The 25,695-nt window shown below is 40.8% G+C and overlaps 2 protein-coding genes across 3 annotated transcripts in view; one reads left to right on the plus strand and one right to left on the minus strand.

Annotated features, from left to right (window-relative positions):
• EFCAB7 (EF-hand calcium binding domain 7) overlaps nucleotides 1-20,556 on the minus strand; it is a 44,973-nt gene extending 24,417 nt beyond the window's left edge. The window contains exons 1-6 of one of the 2 annotated variants that reach the window (XM_039485707.1): nucleotides 20,425-20,556; nucleotides 14,447-14,634; nucleotides 8,964-9,175; nucleotides 6,583-6,669; nucleotides 5,406-5,598; nucleotides 4,402-4,526 (exon numbers count right to left, since the gene is read on the minus strand). In XM_039485707.1, coding sequence (XP_039341641.1) covers nucleotides 4,402-4,526; nucleotides 5,406-5,598; nucleotides 6,583-6,669; nucleotides 8,964-9,175; nucleotides 14,447-14,633 — 804 coding nt within the window. In that variant the 5' untranslated portion in view covers nucleotide 14,634; nucleotides 20,425-20,556. The remainder of the gene's footprint in view (nucleotides 1-4,401; nucleotides 4,527-5,405; nucleotides 5,599-6,582; nucleotides 6,670-8,963; nucleotides 9,176-14,446; nucleotides 14,635-20,424) is intronic. The other variant, XM_039485708.1, reaches the window with a different exon arrangement.
• The window catches only part of LOC120370665 (integrin subunit beta 3 binding protein), a 52,891-nt gene continuing 47,738 nt past the window's right edge, over nucleotides 20,543-25,695 (plus strand). Inside the window, 1 exon segment of the mRNA XM_039485710.1 lies at nucleotides 20,543-20,633. Within this exon segment, the coding sequence (XP_039341644.1) occupies nucleotides 20,629-20,633 (5 nt within the window). The 5' untranslated portion in view covers nucleotides 20,543-20,628.

The following is a 25,695-nucleotide window of genomic DNA, read 5'->3' on the forward strand; positions in this document are numbered from 1 at the left end:
TAACATAAATCAGTGCTAAAGGAAGAATGTGCAAGATAGCCCCTTATAGCATTACTGAGGAGAATATTCCTCCCCAGGTGAACTGTTGTTACAGAATGCACATAACTTCTATTTACCCTAAAATCCTTATGCCGCAAAATGAGATTTGTCCTTGAAATTTGACACAGCTGAGCCTTTGGTTAACTCACTTTAGTCTCTAAACTTAATAGCTTACACAAATGTTTGAAAAACAATCAATCAGCATTTCAGGCGAGATGAAATTCAAGGATTAAACTAATGAAATAGTAGGACTGGGTTTTAGGAGATTTAAAGGTACACAGTAAATTGTTTAAAGAGCAGCCAAATGTGTTGTATCTTTTAAAAAAGATACAGTAAATTATCGCGTACAAAAATGCCTCTTAAAAATAATTTCCTACCTCTCCTTTCTTACTAGGGCAGGGGTTCCCAAACTGATCCATAGACCATTACTGGTCTGTGGGGAGCCACCTCACCACATATCTGATGGTTCTCCTTGCTTCCAACTGTAACATCACATTAAAGACAGCTACTACTTTTTTCATGTTAAGTAATTTAGGTAGTTATCACAAGGATGTGCTATAATCCCAAAATGCAGGGATTAAGTGGGTCTTGAGACAATTTTTCTCCATTTAGATGCAGTCAACACTATGAAATAATTTGAGAGCCCTTGAGAATTCAAATACTGGCTTGTTATGCTTAAACAGAGCATGAGGTGGTGCTATACTCTTTTTAACTTATCAACGATATCACATTGCAAAAACATGTGAATTATAAACACTTAAAGAATACCTTCCTGGCTTGATTTTCAGCCTACAAACAGTGTATTTTATTCCAATTCATAATGGAGAATGTGAACTGGAAAAGCACAAAATAAAAGGTAAACTGGAAAACATATACTTATGTTCACTTTAATCAGTGAGAAAACATCAGAAAAATGTTTATTGCTTTCAATACCCATCACTGTAGAACGCTTAATTTTATGTAAGTCTTATATATTGGCATTCCAATTCTAAAGCATTATGGGGATTATAGGAAATGTCTAGTTACCTACACATAAATGCAAATAAAAGGCATCTTTAGTGCAAGGGATTATTCGTACACTTCAAGCCAAATCTTTAGATCAGTGCCCGGCCCTGATCTGCCAATACCCATCCTTTCCCTACTGTCCTCCTGCAAAACAGAATCCTACTAGTTCCACTGCAAGAGGCCCCTCCATATGGAGGGAGCAGGATTTATCACTTCAGGAATAGGTCACAGCAGTATCTTGGCACATACTTCACTAAGAATTGAGTTGGTTGTGCTTATTTTTTGTTTTTCTCCATTACATTTCAATGCAGGACACAAACTGCAGAAAAAAGGTATATAACCATGTTGCTTTGGGGCAGAAGGCTCTTCTCAGATCTCTTTTTCAGTATTCTGCTATGTGTCCAGGTCTCCCATTGATGTCAGTGGAGAGCTTCTCACATACACAGAGAGCTGAATGTTGAAGGTGAATGTTCTTGGCAGGAGAAGCTTGTTCTCAGTGATACACTTGCCAGATGCATCAGTACAATATGAAAACAGGATGCTTTCATTTTTTTAAAAAAAGGCTTTTTATTTAGTCTTGCTTTAAATCTGCATGGAGAACTAACTAAATAATAATGGTTCATAGAAATAAAGAAATGTTTTACATTGTTGTTGTTACAGTTTGTTGTAGGGTGTGTCTACACTGCAGTAGGAGGTGTGATTCCCACTACAGGTAGACAGACTTGTGCTAGCTCAGCTGGTGCTAGCGCACTAAAAATAGCAATGCTGACGTTGTGGCATTACTCGTGGCTTGGGCTAGTCACCAAAATATAAGCCTGCCCAGCCCCCTGGGGTTTGAGCTCGGGCGGCTAGCCTGAACCACCGTCAGTGCCGCAAAGTCCACACTGCTATTTATAGTGCACTAGCTCAAGTCTGCCTACCCGCCCTAGGAATCACACCTCCCAGAGGCAGTGTACACATATAGATAGAGACCAACAGGTTACTTATCACCATCTATACACCTTCCACTGATATGCTCATAACCATCTATAATACTATTCATGTCTGGAACATGCTTGTGACAGATTATTAACGTCTTATTAACGTTATTATTAAAGGGGAGGGATAGCTCAGTGGTTTGAGCATTGGCCTGCTAAACCCAGGGTTGTGAGTTCAATCCTTGAGGAGGCCACTTAGGGATCTGGGGAAAAAATTGGTCCTGCTAGTGAAGGCAGGGGCTGGACTAGATGACCTTTCAAGGTCCCTTCCAGTTCTAGGAGATTGGTATATCTCCAATTATTATTATTTTTTATTATTTACCCTTTACGTACTATTTAGAAATGGACCCTTAATGTGACCAGCTTCACAACACCCCTTTGAATTAGGGAAGCATTTTTATCCTTGTTTTACAGATGAGAAGCTAAGGCATAGAGAGTTGAAGTGAGTTGCCCAAGGTCACACAGGTAGTCTTTGGAAGAGCTGGGAACAGAACACAGATCTCCTGACTCCAGACTTGTGCCTGAATTGACCCAAGTGACCATCCTCAGCCCTCATAAGACTTAACAATATTTAATTTTTTTCAAACTGTTTTTACCTGGCTATACTTGATGCCTGATTCTTGTTATTCTTTCCTGAGTGGGAGCCATATAGAATATGATCTATGCTGACTGCAGGGAGGGGAAGCTTATCTATACAGTTTGCTTTTGAAAAAAGAAGCCCCTTTTTATTTTTTCTGTGGACACAGATGATAAATAGCTGGGAGTCTGTGGTGTTCCTTAAAATAATTTGTTAGATCCTTAAAATACTGGACATGCCTTTCTTTGAATTTGTCACACAGCTCCACTGAATAAAGAATAGTTGGAAGGGTTATATTGTGCAGAGGGTACAATACGCTACATTTGTCCATGGCAATTTTAATGTATAAAGGTTCAAAGTGTTCTGAATTACACTATGTTCACCTATCAGACCAGTAACACCAGTCTTGGTCCAAGTCCACCAAAACAACACTTTCTAATTGTCCCAGAAAACAGATGAACTGTGGAGAAAAATGTGGAGAAAAAATGTGAATATAAAAAGAATGAGACCAATGTATGCTCCTAGGTCCTGATCCAAGGCCCAAGAAATCATTGGGTGTCCGCCCATTCATTTCAGTGGACTTTGGCTAGGGCCCTTAGGTAGTATGGATGCAACAAATTAGCAGTACCAGTTACGTCTGTTTATTTTTATTGACCAATATTTGGTTTACTTTCTGATGAAAGATATGCTGGTAATCACTAATGGTCACTTTCTAAAACTGCTTTTCATTAAAACTTTATTTGCTTGTGAAAATAAAGAGGGGTCCAATATTGGAAAACTATATGATTTTGCACACTACAGATCATGTTTGAACATGCTGGAACTGAAGTTAAATTGCATGGGGGGTGCAGGTACCTAAACAGATTGAAAAAAAATTCCTCTGAGATCTTGTTTTTAAATTTTAATATAGAACAAATGTCACTATCCAGCAATGTTAAAGATATAAAGGACTTCAGAGTTCAATAACAAATACAGAGTTGTTATTTGAAAGAAAATGTACCTCATGAGAACAATCAGTTCAGTTTTCTAGCAGTAGTTATACTATGTGGTCATAACCATTTTTTCCCTTTTACACAGAGGTCTCAAGGTGCACATTTTTAATGTATCCTAGCAGTTTCCAGTTAATGTTTTATATTTCTGTAGCTATTATTTTCTGTTGAAAGAAAACTAGTAAAGGTTGAGTCAAGAAAGGGAAAACAAAGGAAAAAGATCAATATTAACACTCTACAAATATTGACTTAACAAAGTGACTTTGTTGTCTTTCTCCCACAGGAATTTATATTGAATGAGTGATTTATTTAAACAAAAATACTTATAGAACATATTAGTCTAAATATAAAATCAATATCTGCAGGCTACAGGATATATTTACAAATTAATGTTCATTGAACTGAATATGTTTGGAGATCTGTTATTTATTTCCAATTACCATTCTTATAAAGGTTTATGATACAAATCTTTCAGACTACTTAAGCATTTAAAGTTCTCACCAATCTAATAAATTATTCAATTTTAAATTTCTCAAAAAGTCATTATATGTTTTATCCAACAGTGGTTTCATTTATATACTTTGTTTTATTAAACCTTCACACCTGAAAAATTATTTTCAGTAACTGGATGTCAACAAAACCAACAACATATAAAAATATTAATAATATTTTGCATCATGAAATCTCTCTGTCCCTGACAAACTACTAACATAAGAGAAAAAAATCAGAGGAAAACTGCTTCTATTTAACATGCAACAATGTGTGTGCTTAAACGAAAACAGCATAATTTAAACAGAACTAGCATACACAGTACCTTTACTGTGTTTGGCTCAATTAGCTCTGAATTTGTGTTACCGCTGGTGCCCAGGCAGATAGTGGAAGAAACGGATGCCTTGCAACTTTGGGCTGATGAAGGCCTTGAAGAAGTTCTGCTGTCACCTATAACATAGATATTTATTTATTTACACTGGCTGTTTTCCATTGTTTCAGAATGTTACAAATGGTATTTGTATATCTTTGCATTCAAAGTCACACACAAAAAAACTAAACCTTCATTAAAATAAACTGAATTCTCTTATGATTATTTAATCACATGACCATGGGCTAGTACCACTACCATCATCTCCCTCCTTGTACATGTCAAACAAGTATTCTTTATGTTCCTTCTAGACCAAACAATCCCAGTCTTTTCATTTCCTCTTGTCGGATTACTTTGCATTTTTTCAATTTCAGCATGATTTTTCCTTGAATTGAAACGAAAAGTGACTGATATGCTCTATGTACAAATGCAGGTATTTCATATACTCTCATTATATTCCTGTAATCTTGGCCCTTCTTCAGTAAGGTACGTAAGCCTTTGTGTAATTTTAAGCACATGCGTAGACATACTGAAGTCAATACTACTACTCACATGTTTAAATACCTTGCTTTAAAAATGAAAGCTAATATCTTTCCTGTTGATAAATGCTTTAGGCTTCATATCTTATTAGGATATGAGATAAATAGCCTGACATACTGCAACATCTGTACACTCATTTTCTCTCTTCCCTCTGGACTATGTCACACAAGAATCAACTGATTTTAGTCCTAAGAAAAATTTGATGGTCTTAGATAAGAGATGCAGCCAAAGTCCATTTGAGCAAGGGGCTCAGAAATCCGAGGGGTGCTTCTCTGTGGTTGCCAAAGTCAAAATGATTATCAGTCAAGTCTGTGCTAGTATGAGAAAAATAAATAAAAAAGTTACTCAACCTGCTGATTCACTTGGGAGAATGGGCCCTGAGTCCTGGAATGGAGCTTCCCTGCATGAAAAGTAAATACCTCTCTTTGGTGCTGGCTTGTGATCAGTTTTCCTTGTGGTCCTTGATGATGGTTTTGAAATTGGTGATGTTGCTCTTTCAGAGGTTTCAACTTGACTTCCAAACTGCTGACGCCTCAGTCTACTGTCAACTTCTAGTTTCTCTAGTGCAGTCTTACGACATTGCTCATTGGTTGTCATATATAATTTACAAAACTTTGCACAATAAAAAAGTGAAACATTCTTTAATACAGTTTTAGGGGAAAACATACACATTAGTAAGCACAGGATAAATCAACAGATGGAATCTAGTTTCTCTTGAAGCACAATGCTCATTTTATTTTCATGAATCAGAATGACCACTCTCAAGTGACATAGTAAAGATGGAGCCATGATTCAGTAGAGAGGTCGCACTATAAAGTGAAAATGAAATATGAATTTCACCCCAACAGATGATTTATATTATCTGCTAGACATTTGTGGACTCATTTTTATGTCTAATTTTTAATGGAGGGTTGTTGTTTTTCTGTGAAACTGTGTTTATGGTGCAAGTCTTTTGTGGACTGTTGACTGTTTAAAATTTAGTCATTGCTTAGAGGTTCAGTTTGAAATAACATAAAACTGAAGAGATATTCTACCTTGAAAAATAGATGCTGAGTACACGCAATAACCTCCCCCACAAAAGAAATTGCACATTAGCCAAGAAAGTATTTATAATATAGATTTAAAAGGCACTACAGTGCTAATCCATGCTGAATATCCAGGTTTGCTCTCATTTGCCACCCTTGACCTGCTACTGCTGCCAGTCTCACCCCTGGAACTAGGTTGTATCCTTGAACATAGCTAGGTTCACAAGTACAAAGTGACCTTTGTTTGAGGATATTACCAAAGAAAGTGCATTGTGAGCCAGAGAAATGGTGCTCCCATATTATCTGCACAGCTCCTAGCACAATGGGGTCCTGGTCTATGACAAGGTTTCCCAGGCACTATGGCAATACTAATAATAAATAAATAAAATAAATAATAATATGAAGCCCTTTGGGAACCATATCACCTGCACCAGCCCTCCCTCCAGCACTTGGTAATCTGCAAACCTCAAAATATCAGCACTATGACCTATTAGTGTGGCTTAGGAAGTAGCTATCGAATTTGATTAATCCAACATCATATACAAAAGTATTGTCACCTTGTTTATCATACCTTGTTATAATCAAGCTTGCCACTGCTGTTTACATCAGCCAATTTAGTGATGGCATTCACTTCCTCTACAGTCATCTTCTCACCTCTCTGTGATAAACAGTTTAAATGTCAGTTCCTATTAAAGAACATTGTTCACCGACATCACTGGTTTGAAGATTACACAAAGGAAATAAGTATACTTTAACATTCTTATCTGCAGCACATTTACATTGGTCTGAGTTTGAATCCCCAAAATAGTGATCAGCATTGTAAATGATATTTTAATGTATTTGAAACTCTACTAAATACTTGGAAGATGAATAACTAAGCTCATGCAATTTAAAGGTCCCATTCCACAAGCCCTCCATGCGTGGAGCTAATGTTGACTTTAGTAGGCGTACCAGGCACTGAGGATTTGTAGCATAGCAACTCCTAGTCAATTAAATTAATATTTATATGCAACCCATGCCAGCTGAGTGTGGTGCTCTGTCCCCCTCTAGTGTCAGCCAGGGCCCACTCCAGCTTTTTTGCTGCCCCAAGCGGCGAAGCGGGGAAAAAAAAAAAAAAGAGAAAGCCGCAATTGGCAGCACTTCAGCGGCAGCTCTGCCGTGCCGCTTCATTCTTCGGCGGCAATTCGGCGGCAGGTCCTTCGCTCTGAGAGGGACTGAGGGACCTGCCACCGAATTGCTGCCGAAGAACCAGACATGCCGCCCCTTTCCATTGGCCGCCCCAAGCACCTGCTTCCGTGGCTGGTGCCTGGAGCCAGTCCTGGTGGCAACCAAACTACTTAGAGATTAATGAGTCTACCAACAGAGAGGTGGCTTTTAGCTCATGCAGTAGAGGCTCATGCATTTAGCTCCAAAGGTCCTAGGTTCAATCCCAGTGTTACATATAATCTAATTAACATATTACAACCAAGAGCTAATTTAATAATATTTTACATTTTAGTCACTTATTTAGGCTGTTATATTAAGCCCATGCTGAGTTCTTTTACACTGGCTCCTTATAAAATGGTGGATTTACTTTAAATTAGACCTACTGATTTTATAGCCCTTCATGGTGTGGCTATAGCTACTTTCAAGATTTGCTCCTTTCACCTTGTACTACACAAAGATCATTTCCCTGTTGTTGCTACCATCAATATTTGTGCTCATACAGCACCTGATTGTTAAGGGTCCTGCCATCTGTCCGTGTGGACCCTGCTGCTGCGCATTAAATGCTTCATAGTGCACACATCGAAGTATACTATGGAACTTTTAGTGAGCAGCAGCATGGTTCAGATGGCCTGGCCACTTGGTGTGTAACAAGCTATTGCACTGTAAATTTACCCACCACCTTGCTATGCACTGTGCTTCTAGCTCTATCACAGCTTACATTGTGCAACTTGATGAGGTAAGGGCCTGAGCTCAGGGGTATGGCTGCAGTGATGTGGTATTTTTGTTACGGCTGTAATGGGATCATGGACCCCATAATTATCATGTTGGGGCGGGAGGGGTAGTTATTTTTGAGCATGCATGAATGAGACAAAATGTGTGAAGGGAGGATAATAACTGAACAAACTTTACTAAAATGACACTGTCCCATAGGGCTGCAAAAGGCCCTTTCAAAAGCAGGGGATTTGCATAGAAGTTGCTGGAACAAAACAGTACTAAGCACTGAACTTAACAAGGGCTATGTGCTTCCAATTCAGCTGCATCAGTGCGGGACAGATAGGTAGTGTTTCCTTAAAAAAAAGTAATTTAATTATTTTTCTGTTGATCTTCATACATTATGGGCTGGAATTGAGAGGAGCAGTTGGGTGACCACCCAACTTCAGGACTGTAGGGGGAAAAAATAAGAAAGAGGGAGAGAAAGACAGCCAAGGGAGTATAACACTTAAAAAGAAATCATTAAAATAATTCAGATATAGATTGTTTCCCCCTAACAAAATCAATTTTTGAATATTCAGGACTGTTTCTGTGATTTTTAAAATTTTAAAAGATTGGTTCTTCTGCTATACCAATGCGCAGGGGGCTAGGGGAATTTGCAGGGCGCCCATGGCGGGGGGCCGCGCTGGGGCGCGCGCCGGCGGGCCGGAGCGGGGACCTTCAGATGATGTGCTTGCGCTGCGGCGCGCGCTGCGATGCCTCTCGTGGAGTGGAGCAGCATGCCTGCTGGAGGTCCACACCAACCAGCGACACGCAGCGCCGCCATGCTGCGTCCGAGGTCCTCGTGGTCTGGTCGGCTCGCGGACCTCACGGGACGCTGGCTGCGGAAGGTCGGAAGCTCCGCTGAGCCGCCTGCTGCCCTGCTGCGCGCCCAGCGCGCAAGGCGCGCGCTGGGTCTGGGGCTCTGGAGCTAGCCCAATTTCGCAAATTATAGCTCTATATCAAAATTTGTAATTTACCTTCCATGATACTTACCATTGTCAGAATTTTATAAAGTTCAGTGTGCAAAATATATCCATCATTATTTGTATCTACTTTTAAAAATGCTTTGAGCAGTTCTGTTTTTGTAGCTGGTTTTTCTTTTTTTAAGATATTACAAAAATCATCAAAATTCAGTGTGGTGGTCTGGGGAGTCCAGTACTGATTAACCATCTTCTGAGATGGATTTCTTCCAGCCTGTTGAAGCACTGCACAGTAAAATATAATATCAACTCTTCATTGACACTGACAGACAAAATAGATATGATTTTTTCAAACTATCCTGTAATCAGTTCATAGGTTAAGACAGGTGTTTTTTTAATCCAATCAAAGGCAAAAGTAGGCATGAATGATAAACCTTTGCCTAACTGCAGTAGCTGTGACATGGGATGTTGACTCAATCCTGTGTTCCTGATTTAATGCTACACGGTGGACCATCCTGCACACCCGCACTGGGAAGGAAGAGGGTGCAAGGCTACCCATACCAGGGGTAGCAGCATGAAGGTCAAAGAAGCCTAAGCCTCTGATGGAGTACTACATTCCCACTGTACATGTTGGCGAGAATAGGCAGTGCCTTGGTTTCTTTCCCTCCCAAAGCACTCAGTGGCATACTGGGGAAGTACACTGTGCCAGATATAGGCTGGGTCTAAGTGCTACTATATGTGCTGCCTCATACACAGGGCTGTGACAAAGCCACAATTTAGCCCTCAGGATCCAGTCAGCAGCTATCTCTTACTTGTGTACACAGAACCACTGAACTCAATGGGACTACTCACAAAAGTAAGACCTGCAAGGTCAGACCCTCAATCAGGCAAAATATCCACTGACTTGAAAGGGAAATTCCTACCTACTCCCCGCACAAGTAGTAAATGTGGGATTTGGCCCACTGTGTGTAATCCACAGGCTTTAATATAACAACCTGTTATTTGTAAAGCCACATATTCTGGGCCAGATCCATCTACTGACGTCAATGAGAGTCTTTCCGTTTAGTTTAATAGGAATTGGGTCAGGCTCTCAGTGTACAGCCTACCATAAATGAGCTGTAGAATTATTTCTCCACCAACCAAATAGTTCATATTATAAAACATGAATTTCAAATGTAAAAAGAAAAATAATTCCCAGTAAACTGTTAGATAGTAAAAAAATAAAATAAAATCAATAAAAAATAAAATAAATAAATAAATAATAATAAAGCTGATAAAATGTCTGCAACAAGTCCCACTGCTCCTGTATATGGCAGTTGCAGAAGTTGGATTTGCTAGTTCTAGCTAGCTTCTGAAAAATCTTCACTTACATTAGGCTTTCATCAGTTTATAATGTGAAGAAGGTATTATCTTAAATTCAAGCTAAACTCAAATATGCTGTGTAGTTAATAAGATGTCATAACCCCCAACCCACTAGAGAATTAGATGGTTTAGGAGAACTCTCTAGGTAAGTCAGTAGTTTGCTTTTTATCCAGATCTGTAATGACTAAGTCTTTACCAGCTCAGAGCTGTTCAGTAGCCTATCTGAAATGAGTTAGTGGTATCATTACAATTCTTAGTAGGTGGGCCATATAAAGAAAGAATCTCCAAAGAACCCCTTTTCATAATTAGCACCTTTATTGCTAATCTAAGGTGTGACTCCCAAGGACCAAATGGGCACAGAATGGAGGCTGGTGAATATGGGATAGCTCGTGTCTTTATTCATGTACCTCTTGTACGTTCATGTACATAGCAACTGTTTTGGCATTTCTGTTTCAAGGTCAGCTAAGGAAGGGCAATCATTCTCAATGTGTGTTGTTATGTGGATAACCCAGTCTTGTGGGCTGTCAATCTAGCACCCTTCATGAACTGATTATTCACTTGTATTTAAATAAATGTGTTTTGATAAATATACAGCAAGATGCTGCTACCTGTATCATTTATCATTCCAGGGAGATCAGTGATTGCTACAAACATATCTCCCAAGACCATATTTTTGAAAGATTGTTTAGACCGCATCTTTTATTTATGTTTCTTTAACTGGATTCTGCTAAATACCTGAGTAATAAGATAGGACATTAGATTATAGTACATTCAGTGAGCAACTACGACTCCTCTAAGGTTTTGTCGGAGCAGGCTCTAAACTAATAGCATAATTTGTGTTATTAACCAAACATCATGTAACCACAGATGCTTCAATATTGACACCACTGATTTGATTCTTTGCCAGGATTTACGCTAAGCTTTTACATAAGCCTATAATGACTCTTAACACTTACAAGTTTAAAAGGGGAAAAACGTTCACACACAGCTCTGAGAAGACTGGGAGCCTGAACTAGTAACGGCCCTTTCTTAGCTGACCTTGAAATCAAAATGCCTAAACACTTGCTATGTGCCCAAGTAGCATATGGATAGAGATGAAAGGCACAGCACATATATAAAAGAGATGACATTTGTTCACACGACTCTTATTTTAAAACCATCATTAGGATTTTGTACAGGGGCTTCTATCTTAACCATGACAGTCTGCAGAAGACTGAGTCATATGCTGAAAGAGTATGCTTGTTAGAGAATGGTATTTCAAGTACTAGTATTTGGAGAGAAGCTGTCAGTCTGAAACCATCAGATTTACATGCTAACTGGCTTCCTGGTAAAAAGCTCACATGATGTAGGCATGGACGAAGATTAAAGAGAATGAAGGTCTGGAGATAATGAATTTTATGCTAAGAAAAAGAGGAGTACAGTGCCCCTAAATATTATGACTGACCATAGTGTGTCAGAATGCTTTACTATTTACTTTTTGTTTGTTCTGTGATTACATAACCTCTGTGGTTTTCTACAAAGATGCCATTCCCTGACACCATAATCTACTATTGATAAACCCTTAGCAAGCAACACGGCAGCATTGCCAATTCCAAGTGTTCAAAAATCATATTAACTCCAAAATCATGAGGGTTTTTTTTTAAAAATATAGATTTGGGTTCTTTTTATATGCCTCCTGGCTTTTAGCCTTTTTATGGCTCATGTTTTCAAGCTTTTCTCTGCGATCATGAGGCCTAGAAACTTTTATTTAAAAAAAAAAGGGAAGCTAAGTTTTTGTCTTAATCATAGGACTCCAGGTGCTGAGGCTTTAAGAAAAAACACCAAATACTGTGATACATGATAAACTTGCAAAAATTGGCAGCACTGAAGCTTAACTGATTTCTAGATGGAACTGTGAAGCTATTCCAAATATTTATTTAACAGAATAACTAATTAAAACATTTTAAGTAAACCAATTCCCAGCCCCTAGCCCAACTTAGAAACCATTTTTTCACTAACTTACTGTGTAAATTGGTTGTTTTCATAGTTCCACCCAATTAGCTGTGGAATTTTGAGTTATTTTTGTAGACTTTTTCTAAGCATCATAATTTTCAATCAAGTATTTATACTTACTACTACTAACTGCATTTACCAAACCAAAAAGATACATTGTTGGACTGTTGCAGATGTCACCTAATCACACAATGAAGTAGAATAATACTAGGGCTGTTAAGCGATTAAAAAAAATTAATCGTGATTAGTCGCACTGTTAAACAATAATAGAATACTATTTATTTAAATATTTTTGGATGCTTTCTACATTTTCAAATGTATTGATTTCAATTACAACACAGAATACAAAGTGTACTGTGCTCACTTTATATTTAATTTTTGATTATAAGTATTTGCACTGTCAAAAACCAAAAGAAATAGTATTTTTCAGTTTACCTAATACAAGTACTGTAGTGCAATCTCTTTATCGTGAAAGTTGAACTTACAAATGTAGAATTATATAAAAAAGACCTGCATTCAAAAATAAAACAATGTAAAATTTTAGAGCCTGCAAGTCCACTCAGTCCTACTTCTTGTTCAGCCAATCACTCAGACAAACAAGTTTGTTTACATTTGCAGGAGATAATGCTGCCTGCTTCTTGTTTACAATGTCACCTGAAAGTGAGACCTGTAAAAATGATAAACAAAAGAAACAGTATATGTCCCCTGGAATGGTGGTTGAAACATGAAAGGACATATGAATCTTTAGCACATCTGGCACGTAAATATCTTGCGAGGTTGGCTACAACAGTAGGCTACAAATGCCTGTTCTCACTTTCTGGTGACACTGTAAATAAGAAGATGGCAGCATTATCTCCTGTAACTGTCAACAAACTTCTTTGTCTTAGTGACTGTCTGAACAAGAAATAGGACTGAGTGGACTTGTAGGCTCTGAAGTTTTACATTGTTTTGTTTTTGAGTGCAGTTATATAACAAAAAAATGCTATATTTGTAAGTTGCACTTTCACAACAAAGATTGCACTACAGTACTTGCATGAGGTTAGTTGAAAAATACTATTTCTTTTGTTTGTTATTTTTACAGTGCAAATATTTGTAATAAAAAATAGTATACACTTTGATTTCAATTACAACACAGAATAAAATATATATGAAAATGTAGAAAAACATCCAAAATATTTAATAAATTTCAATTGATATTAATCACGATTAATTTTTTTAATTGCATTTAATTTTTTTGAAGTAATCGCATGAGTTAACTGCGATTAATCAACAGCCCAAAATAATACTGATAAAAGAATAAAACATCTGTCTTGAAATTTAGGAAATTGAGAAGTGCTTTAACTTAAGGTACATTTATATTTTTAAAAAAATAATGTACGTAGTTCTTATGAAACGCTGAAGTCATCCATTTATGCACAAAACACATTCAGCATAGGCAGGGAAAGATTTTCACATACCACATAGTCAGTGTTTCTCAACCCTGATCTGGGGGACCATGACTCCGGGTGAAAGGGTAGGTCCATCTCTCATTAACAACTTTTCTGATGAGACTGCAAACCACTGTGCCAATTAATGCCAGTTGCCATGGTGATTTTCTGTGCTAGGGACACTTGTCCACTAGAAACTGAACTGAGAATAACTCATTGTAATTTATCACTTGTCGGAGAGAGGAAAACACTTTATTGCAAAATGTCACCACCACAAAGCAGTATCCAGGCCCACCTCAAGTAGGCAACAATGCCACCATCAAATGTGCCGCTGTTAAATAACTCACTTAGGCCCCCCAATAGCTGATAGGTGGTATTGACTTTTGCTCATTCAGAGTGGTGGTTTAGAGGTGAAAGGCTCTGTATATCGTTCTCACTTCAACAAACCATCCAATACCTAGTAACATAGATTAAGAATTTGAGGAAAATGAAAAATATTGAGATAAAGTACTTTCTGTAAACTATTTGAAAAACTATGATATATTTTATAATAGGTATAAACTTTGGAAGTGTCTTTATAGAAACAGCCACTAATGCTTGAAAACCCAAACCCCACCAAGAACTGCCTGAATCCTTAAAAGAAGCTATTGTGACCAAGCTCCATTATGCGCTGGGGTATTTCCACCAGTGAAATGCTGTCTGTTGGTTTGAAAATCAACTACTGTAATCTTCACACACAAAATTCAAGTAAAGAAAATTATCTCCTACTCATTACCTAAACAGAGTTGTTCTTTTGATTTAATATTTTCTAAGCTGCTTTTAAAAACAGCTAGGTAGGCTGCTCTGCAGTTCATGTAAAAGGTCTCCTCTTCAGAATACTGCGATTTCTTTGCTTGAGAACTTTCTGAGAGTATGGTTTTCTCATGGGAGTGGGATGCATTACTTCCAGGACTGCTGGCCATTCTGTGAATAATACAAACATATTTAAAGTCTTTTGCTTTTGCTTTCATAGTGCGTAAGTCTGTCTCTGTTCTGTCCCCTCACACAGATTCAATTAAACTCTCTTTGAATCTGTTTCTCTGCTGTAAAATGGGGATAATGCTTCTTAACTGCCTTTGTAAAGTGCTTTGAGATCCATGAATTTAAACTATGTAAGTGCTAAGTATTACTCATTATTATTTATTTATCTACACTGAATGCAAACACAGTAGCAAATTTTCCAAGATACCATATGAGGTGATGCATCCTTACCCAAAATTAGAATTAAGCCTCTAGGGATTGTCTACACTATACTTTTTTCCTAAAATGTCCTACTGTTGCTATCACTGGCTCAACTCACCTGCGAATAGCAATAGTGGGAGCACTTGTATGGACAAGCTACTAGTGTCTGCTGGTGTTTTAACCACTGTTGTCTAGGCTTGCTGTGGGCAGAGTTATTCAGAACAGTGGTAAAAAAAAAAAACCTGGCAGGCCAGCAGCCACCTCGTCCACACTGGCACTCTCATTATTAGTGCTACTGGTTGAACTTAGCCGGTAGTAGTAATGATAGAATACTTTAGGGGAAAGATGCTGATGTGGACACACCCTAGTGGAAGTGGAAAGTGTGTGGAATGTGTTTTTTCACCACTCTGTAAATGACTGCTTAAAACGTAAAGAAACAGGCACCATTTCCCCAGAGATAGACTGATATAGAGCTCCAGCATGGAATATTTGCTCAACTATTCAGAAACAGATAAGTGCCCTAATACTTGTGACCTGAGGAAAAACAGAATTTTGGGAGTCTGAGTTTTCAGAAAAACAACAAGGAGTCCAGTGGCATCTTAAAGACTAACAGATTTATTTGGGCATCAGCTTTCATGGGTAAAAAACCTCACTTCTTCAGATGCATGGAGTGAAAATTACAGATGCAGGCATTATATAATGACACACGAAGAGAAGGGAGTTACCTCACAAGTGGAGAACCAATGTTGACAGGGCCAATTCGATCAGGGTGGATGTAGTCCACTCCCAATAATAGATGAGGAGGTGTCAATTCCAGGAGAGGCAAAGCTGCTTTTGTAATGAGCCAGCCACCCCCAGTCCCTATTCAAGCCCAAATTAATGGTGTTAAATTTGCAAATGAATTTTAATTCTGCTGTTTCTTTTTGAAGTCTGTTTCTGAAGTTTTTTTGTTCAAGTATAGCTACTTTTAAATCTGTTATAGAATGTCCAGGGAGACTGAAGTGTTCTCCAACTGGCTTCTGTATGTTACCATTCCTGATGCTCAATTTGTGTCCATTTATTCTTTTACGAAGGGACTGTCCGTTTGGCCAATATACATGGCAGAGGGGCATTGCTGGCACATGATGGCATATATAACATTAGTAGACGTGCAGGTGAATGAGCCCTTGATGGTGCGGCTGAGGTGGTTGGGTCCTCTGATGGTGTCGCTGGAGTAAATATGGGGCAGAGTAGGCAACGAGGTTTGCTACAGGGATTGATTCCTGGGTTAGTGTTTCTGTGGTGTGGTGTGTAGTTGCTGGCAAATATTTGCTTCAGGTTTGGGGGCTGTCTGTAAGCGAGGACTAGCCTGCCTCCCAAGGTCTGTGAGAGTGAGGGATCGTTTTCTAGGATAGGTTGTAGATCGTTGATAATGTGCTGGAGAGGTTTTAGCTGGGGGCTTTACGTGATGGCCAGTGGTTATTCTGTTATTTTCCTTGTTGGGCCTGTCCTGTAGTAGGTGATTTCTGGGTACCCATCTCGCTCTATCAATCTGACTGTTATACTTACCTACATGCCTCCAGCTTCCATCCAGGCCACATCACATGATCCATTGTCTACAGCCAAGCCCTAAGATACAACTGAATTTGCTCCAATCCCTCAGAGAGAGACAAACACCTACAAGATCTTTATCAAGCATTCTTAAAACTACACTACCTACCTGGGGAAGTGACGAAACAGATTGACAGAGCGAGACAGGTGCCCAGAAATCACCTACTACAGGACAGGCCCAACAAGGAAAATAACAGAACACCACTGGCCATCACGTACAGACCCCAGCTAAAACCTCTCCAGCGCATCATCAATGATCTACAACCTATCCTGGAAAATGATCCCTCACTCTCACAGACCTTGGGAGGCAGGCCAGTCCTCGCTTATGTAAAAGAATAAATAGACACAAATTGGACATCAGAAATGGTAACATACAAAAACCAGTAGGAGAACATTTCAATCTCCCTGGACAATCTATAACAGATTTAAAAGTAGCTATACTTAACAAAAAAACTTCAATAACAGACTTCAAAGAGAAACAGCAGAACTAAAATTCATTTGCAAATTTAACATCATTAATTTGGGCTTGAATAGGGACTGGGAGTGGTTGGCTCATTACAAAAGTAGCTTTGCCTCTCCTGGAATTGACACCTCCTCATCTATTATTGGGAGTGGACTACATCCACCTTGATTGAATTGGTCCTGTCAACACTGGTTCTCCACTTCTCTTCATATAATGCCTACATCTGTAATTTTCACTCCATGCATCTGAAGAAGTGAGGTTTTTTACCCACGAAAGCTTATGCCCAAATAAATCTGTTAGTCTTTAAGGTGCCACCGGACTCCTTGTTGTTTTTGTGGATACAAACTAACATGGCTACTCCCTGATACTTGAGTTTTTGGAGCTGATCAGAACTTTAGCCACAGAGATACAGAGGTCATACAAAGTGATCAGGGCAGAGTCTTTATGCCCAGAGTCTGACTGACCTGAGTGACACCGCACAGGTGTAAGGGTAACATCAAGAGGCCTCAACCAGGGATGAACCCCCACAATTACGTTAGGTGCCGTACAAACAGAGTAAGACAGAGTCTTAGACTCAAAAAGCTAACAGATTTAACACAAAATGCAACATGTAGGTGTAACATGTATTTGGAAAGGTCGGGAGACACTGGAAAAGGAGAACAGTGATAAGACAGGTTTTAGAGTGGTAGCCATGTTAGTCTGTATCAGCAAAAACAACGAGGAGTCCTTGTTGCACTTTGGTTTTAGCCCGTGAAACCTTATGCCCAAATACATTTATTAGTCTCTAAAGTGATAAGGTAAGTGCTGTAATTAAATGTACGTGCTAAAAGTCCTCATGTATGGCATATATGCTGGCTTTTTTGCAAGCTTCTTATTACTAGAGACTGGCTGTATCTGGAGACATATTTAGTAAGAGTAACTGTGCATTGAAAGATTATACTTTGTTGCTTTTATTGCTGGGTTTTACTCATCCTCCCAAATCTGAAAATCCAGCAGATTTAGAAACCATTAGGCTGATCAGTTCCATACTGTTTCAGCAGGGAAAATCTACTGGAAAAAATCTTTTTTCTATTCAAGGTAAAAAAAAATTAAGTTAATAAAGTAATTTCTCTGGTTTAAAGCCCATATTCAGAAGAATTTTTTTCTAGCTATAATTTTCTTAAAAGCATGTCTAACAGTGGAAAAACTGTCAAAATTGTACACATCTATCCTTCAAACATGTAAAGTTAAGCATATCCATTCAAATCAATGGAACGATTTGGATGCTTAAAATTAAGCATGGTACAAGCATCTGCAGCATTTAGGACCTTAAACTATAACAATACCACCACAAAACTGCACAAAACAGAGTGGGGGAAAATCCAGATTTTTTTTTCAATAATTGAAATAATTCAAGACAATAACACCTTTTGCTCATAAACGGCAGTGAACTTTAACAGTGGTTTTCTTCTTTACCAAAGGTGATTAAGGTTTTTAGAAGGCCATCACAGAGGGACACTAAATTGTGCTGTACTGTTGGCCTAACAGCCTCTAACATTATTTTACCCAGCGTTGACTTCTGAAAATATATTCCCGTATAATAAATTGAATATCTCAAGTTCAACAACAAGATAACGGCATAGGTAGGGTCCCCTTCAGGACTCATTGGATTCTTACTCAGGAGGGCTAAATCACTCACACTTTCCTGAGTTATATGGGTCTTTTCCACTTGGGAAAGAAAGATAATAATCGCTTATCATGGATGAAGTACCCTATTTATAATACACAGACCGCCTGCCTGACACTTTCATATTACACTGGCATTAGAAGGACCCCACAGGGACACAGTGATGCAGTCTGGTACTGCAAACGGGTGTCACTATAATTAAGCACCAGTGTTACACTCACAAAATGGAAGTGGGTTAAAGTCAAGGAGGAAAAGGAGAATAAATGTTAATTTTCCAGTAACTAGCTTTATAAAATATGAACTGTTGTTTATGCCCCTCAGCCCACTCATTACCAACCGATTTATTATTTGTGCAGCAGGTGGTGCTGCCAATGTTATTTGAAGTCTAGTGTGCAATAGTTTTCCAAGGGAACTGGTGGAAGCTCCACGGCTTGGGTCATTAAAATCTCAACTGGACAGATGATGAAGCACTAACATATATATACAGTAAGGAACAACTGTGCATCGGAGGAAAGGAGAGGGACTAGATGACCTAACAGTTCTCCCCAAGATTCTTGAGAAAAGAAGACTGAGGTGGGAGCTGGTAACAGCCTTTACAAAGAGGATGGCTATTACAAAGAGGATGGTGATCAACTGTCCTCTGGGTCCACCAAAGGTTGGACAAGAAGTAATCAGTTTAATCTGCAGCAAGCGAGATTTAGGTTGGATATTAGGATAAACTTTCTAATTACAAGTAGGGCAACCAGACGTCCCGATAAAATATTTGGGTGGTTGTCCCGCATCCCGATCTTTGGTCAGAACGCAATTTGTCCCAATCTTTCGCTCCGCCAGCAGCACCGTTTTTTGGTTTTTTTTGCTCCCCCAGCAGCACTCGGCTTTTTTTTTTGCTCTGCCGGCGGACCCCCACCCCTCATGTGTCCCAATATTTTCTTCATCTCATCTGGTCACCCTAATTACAAGGGTAGTTAAGCATTGGAATAGGCTTCCAAGGGAGGTTGTGGCATCCCCATCCCTGGAGGTTTTTAAAAACAGGTTGGACAAGCACCTATCAGGGATGGTCTAGGTTTACTTTTTCCTGCCTCAGGGCTAGATGACCTCGCCAAGCCCTTTCCAACTCTACATTTCTATGATGAGTTCTGTGATCAAAATTCTAGTTTCTACCATTTCGTCACAGGAAAGGTAAACCTCCCAGGTCTCACTCATTGGGCAGCATGAAGCTCTCGCTCTTAGGACATTATTTTAAGCCACTTCCTAAACATCTCCCCTTCTGCTCACAGAATCCTGATTCTGTGTGTTTCGGTGAGATTTCAAACCTAGTTTAGGGCAATTTAATCCTCCAGATTACATCCCACCACCTGGTTTCACTGGCGAGCTCTAAACCACTAGCACAGTGGTTCCCAAACTTTTGTACTGGGGGTGTGACCCCTTTCACATAGCAAGCCTCTGAGTGCGACCCCCCTCCTAAATAAAAACAAAAACACTGTTTTGTCTGTTTAACACCATTATACACGCTGGCGGCAAAGCGGGGCTTAGGGTGGAGGCTGACAGATCGTGATCCCCCCCCTGTAATAACCTCCCCTGGGAATCCCTGCCCTAGCAGCACTGGGGTACTGAGGCTGTTGCCCAGGGGCAGTGGCGGACGCGGTCTCTTTCCAGCTGAGGGGATTTTGCTCCCGTCTCCCGATTTCCTTTGTAAACGAACATGCCCAGCCCCTAAACGGGAGCGCGAAGGGCCGGGGGATCCCACAGAGGCCGCGCATGGGAAGGGGCAGAGAGCAGAAGGGGGGGATGGAGTGACCCCTCCTGGGCTGACCTGGGAGGCTCCTTTTTTCGGCCCCTGCCGCGGCCCGGGCCCGCCGCCGTGCGCCCTCCGCCTCAGTGCGTCGGGTACGGGCCGCTCCCGGCCTGAACGGAACCGGCCGCCTCCTCTGGATGGTGTTTCCAACCGGTGGGGTTTGGGTGGGACACGGCGGGCGGGAACCGAGAAGTCCCCGGAGCGGCTCCCAGCGCTGCCATCATGCCGTAGGTAGCGGGCACGGGGGCAGGGCAGCCGGCGCGGGGGCCTTGGTGGTGAGAAGGGGGCAGGTGGTGGGGGCAACCGGGCAGAGCTGGGGGGGGCAGGCGCTGAGGGCGGGAGGGGACACGAGCTGGGGACAGGGTCTGGGGGCGAGGACAAGAGCCGGGGGGCAGGCGCTGAGGGAGGGGACAAGAGCTGGGGACAGGGTCTGGGGGTGAGGGAACAAGAGCTGGGGACAGGGTCTGGGGGCAAGGGAACAAGAGCTGGGGGGCAGGCGCTGAGGGTGGGAGGGGACAAGAGCTGGGGGGCAGGCGCTGAGGGAGGGAGGGGACAAGAGCTGGGGACAGGGTCTGGGGGCGAGGGGACAAGAGCTGGGGGGCAGGCGCTGAGGGCGGGAGGGGACAAGAGCTGGGGACAGGGTCTGGGGTGAGGGGGCGGAAGCTGGGAGACAAGGACGCTGACTTGAAATCGAGCCTTAACTCCCTTCCATCCGCCCGTCAGCTTGGAAAGGGCTGTACAGGCTGTGGCCAAAACGTTCAAACTTGGCTGCTTAAAGTTACCAGCTAAATAAGCTGCCCCTTTGTGGGGAGGGTTCCCCTAGAGTCGCTGAGCCCCTCACAGATGCCAGTGTGTGTGAAGACACTTTCAGATTTGGGTGCCTTAAAGTTCGGCACTTAAATAGGCTGTCATTCCCTGTAGCACCCCCAGCAGTTAAGTGAGTTCTCAGCGCCTTGGAGAAGTAGGTTACTATTTAAGTGCTTAAAGTTAAGCTACCCCAATTTGAAAATGTTAAGTGTTTCTACATAGAGTGCCACCAAAATTCAGCCATGAGGACTGCTACCAGCCCACATCTCACTGCATAGTAGCAGGGGTGGAAAAGGAGATTATGATTCAGAACACCAGAGAAAATCTCTTACTTCAGGGGTTCTCAAACCGGGTGTCAGGACCCCTCAGGGGGTTGTGAGGTTATTACCTGGGGGGCCGCGAGCTGTCAGCCTCTACCCCAAACCCCGCTTTGCATCCAGCATTTATATGGTGTTTAATATATAAAAAATGTTTTTAATTTATACGGGGGGGGGGGGGGGTGTCGCACTCAGAGGTATGCTATGTGAAAAGGGTCACCAGTACAAAAGTTTGAGAACCACTGCCTTACTTGGAAAGTGTGTGGGATATTTTGTGTCAATGTGGAGTAGATATAAAACATAGTTAAACAATTCTGTCACAACAAACAGGAATCTCTGAATTTTTATTTGACTAATGTTTTCCTACAAATATCAGTTGTGTATATAATGTTAACCCAAAGGCAATTTTTTTTAAGGCAAGGCTATTTTAGTAGGGGTGTCTTACTGTTACATCAGAATGCATTGGGGTGAAAATTTTATAACCCACGTTTGTACAAAAAAGATGAAATACAGATTTCCTCAGTTTAAATGCTGTTTTCACACTGGTATTCAGGGTGGAAACTAAATAAAGGATTCTTTTTTGAGTGTATGTTTTTATATTTCCACTAACAATGAGAGAGGTGTATTCAAATTAAAAATATAACTTCCTTATTAAAGTCTTCATGCTGTCATTACTTTGAATAGGATTATGGTTTAGTGCAGTGGTTCTCAACCCACGGCCTAATTAGCACGACCTAATTAGCTGCGGCCCACCTCAGCTGTGTGCTAAAGGCTGGCCTGCGGAGTTCCCGACTGCCCGGCACGGTTGCGTCCGGGCAGTAGCCTGGCCCCACAAGCTCTGGGTTTGGGGTCAGGCAGCTGCCCAGCCCTGCATTGCGGGGATCCATGGTCGGCGTCCAGGCTGCTCCCCTGAGGCCCAGGTAACACATTGTGGGCCGCATATGTAGCCCACAATGATAAAAAGTTGAGAACCACTGATATAGTGGGTCTTGAGGCTTATGATTCAATCAGTGACCTCATGTGTGACCTCTTTATACTTAGTTCCCTGCAGTACTAATTACCTACCATACCAGGTTTTTGTGAAACTCAATGTCTTTCTATAAAGAGAGTTAGAAAATAGTAAGGTTGAAAGTGTGTGTCAGTGGAGTCTATATAACACCCAAAAATGCATTGTGATTTCCTCAGAATAAATTTTCCATTAAGAAATACAGCCATATACTTCTTCATTTTTTACCACCTCATGCAAATACCTTTCCCCACTCATCTTCAATTTATTTCTTTTATAATTTGCTTAAATACATGCAAAGTTTAAAAAAAATCTTAGTGTACCAGGAGACTAAAATCTCACTTCCTTACCAAGGGCTAGATGGTGAAACCCATACTCTCGCTGATGAGCAGTTACTCACATGAATTGTTTCACTGAAGTAAATAGGAGTACTTTTGTAAGTAAATGCTCACCAGTGTTAGCAAAAGACTCTCAATCTGGCCTAAAGGGATTTTCCAATATGTTATAACAAACTATAGTTATAACTTTTTTTTAGATTGGTAAATACACCTCTACCCCGCTATAACATGGGTTCGCGTATAGCATGGTAGCAGCGGGGCTCCGGCGGCACTTTAAAAGGTCTGGGGCTCTGGCTGCTGTGGGGAGCCCCAGGCCCTTTAAATTCTGCTGGAGCCCTGCCACTGCTACCCCAGGGCCGTGGCAGCAGGGCTCACCGGTGATTTAAAGGGCCCGGGGTTTCGGCTGCTGTAGGGAGCCCAGGGCCCTTTAAATCACCGCTGGAGGCCCGCCGCCGCTACCCCGGGGCTGCCGCAGCAGGGCTCGCTGGCGATTTAAAGGGCCTGGGGCTCCAGCTGCTGCGGGGAGCCCTGAGCCCTTTAAACCACCGCTGGAGCCCTGCTGCTGCTACCCCAGGTCTGTGGCAGTGGGGCTCCAACGGCGATTTAAAGGGCCTGGGGCTCCCTGCAGCGGCTGGAGCCCGGAGCTCTTTAAATCACTGCCGGAGCCCTGCCGCCCCTACCCCGATATAACAGGGTTTCGGCTATAACGCGGTAAGGATTTTTGGCTCCCCACCACCGTGTTATAGTGGGGTAGAGGTGTATTATGTGTAAAGTACCAATTACCAGTATGCATATACTTACATAAACATTCAACACCGTCTACTGTGCACAATTAAGAAAACAAAATGAACTCTGTCCCTGAAGATTTTGGATCAACTTGAGGGTAGGGGACTCAGGTAAATGAGCTCTTGTACACTGTAGCTTCATGTGTTTGGTTTTTCCTTCCTCTTCCCTACTTGTGCAGACTGACATTTACTACTGTCCTGGTGCTGTAGTAACTGTGTCCAGCCATGGGAGGAAGAGAGTGGGAACTAACAGGTGATGCTACTGCCCTCTATATCGTAAAGTAGTGTGGGGTTCTCAATTCCACGGTTTAGATTGTGTTGAGCTTTCTCTCCTCTCCCCCATAGGCATCTTTTTGAATGTACATGGGAGGGAGGGAGATACCTGTGGCCCAGTGGGGCTCCTTTTTAATTTCCTAAATGAACTTTGTTTCAGAGCTTTTAGCCAAGGACAGTGGTTTGGACTTTAAGACCCCAGTCTTACATGATCCTGACTGAATTATAGTTGATTAGTAATTTGCCTGCCCCTCATTAGGGCATCAGAGGGGATACTGTCAGGTGGGATAGAATCTAATGCTTTCACTGGAAAGAGCAAGGCTTAGATCAGTGGTTCCCAAACTGGGGTTCATGAAATGTTACAGGGGGTTCTTGGGGAAAAAAATCCCTAATGGTGGACAGAGCTGTCACTAGGAACCCTGGGCAGCACAGAGCCAGCAGCCTGGAGCCCCTGGACTGACAAGAGCTAAGCAGATCAAAGCAAGCATATCTATCACACTGAGGAGATTTAAACTTCAAGACTCCTTATAAGAAATGGAAAGGGAGGTGGATATTTTTTGCTGTTTTTTAAATTAAATAGGCAGCTAATATTGTTTTTTAAATTATTATGAAGAACAAATTTAAGCTTTGTTGTAATGCTTGTGTAGGAGGAACTCTTTGAGTTGTCTTCTTAAATACTTCATGCTGTTTCACATCTGCTGCTCCTTGATGAAACATACGAGCCTTGTGTTTAACAGGTTTATTCAAAGTGATACAAGCTACAAAAGTGAGATTTTGGATGAGTGTTGCCGTTTTCATAATGTAATAAAATACTGTAATGATAAATAATAATAAATAGTGTGTAATAAGCATGTCATAAAAACAATTTTTATATTTCCAAGATCACTGCTTTTATAATTTATACTCAGGTAAAGGAGAAAATCCCTGGAAATATTCAATTTTAGGAGGGGGTTCGCGAGACTTGACATTCTAGTGAAAGGGGTTCCCAGATTGTTAAAGTTTGGGAACCACTGGCTTAGATGATCACAGAAGGCATTACGCAGCCCCTTGTGATGTAGAAGTACTTACCTGAGAATCTGCCTCTAAAGCTGCATAGCTCAAGGGGCTTATAGAGGTTCCACAGGCCAACAGAGGCAAATTTGTGCTGACTAGAACTCTTGCTTTACACAATATCTGACAGATTTTAAATAACACGGGGCTGACCATTCCACAACTTTTTCTCTGAGAAATTTCCCAAATCCCTATAATTTAGGATTTCCATGTAATTTTTCATTTGTCCTCATCATAAAGCTACCTCAGGTCCAGATTCTGCTGTACTTTGGCTTCCAGCTCCTTTTGAAGTCCATCATAAAAACTTCCATCATAACATAGAATCAGAAATGTAGGGCTGGAAGGAATGCCTTAGTATAACATGCAAATACATTGGCCCCCAGAGCACCCTAACCGAGAGAATGTATTAATGTATATAATGTTTTTCTGCTGCCACTGGGGTGGAAGATATAATGGAGTCTGCATTCCTTAAGCAATATGGGTCACTATATTAAAACAAAAACAAAAAAACCCACACACGTTGTAAAGAATTCCATCAAACTGTTACACCTTTGACTGTCTCTTGGCAAAAATTTGTTGTTTTTTTTAATATAGAAAATGTAAATCTTACATGTTTGGCTTTTTTTTAATATAGTATTTTTCTATTATATTTTAAAAATACAGATAATTGTAAACCAGTGTTATCTCATACAATAATATTTCAAAGATGCATT

The sequence above is a fragment of the Mauremys reevesii genome, linkage group 8 (assembly GCF_016161935.1).
Source record: "Mauremys reevesii isolate NIE-2019 linkage group 8, ASM1616193v1, whole genome shotgun sequence".
Lineage (NCBI taxonomy): Eukaryota > Metazoa > Chordata > Testudines > Geoemydidae > Mauremys > Mauremys reevesii.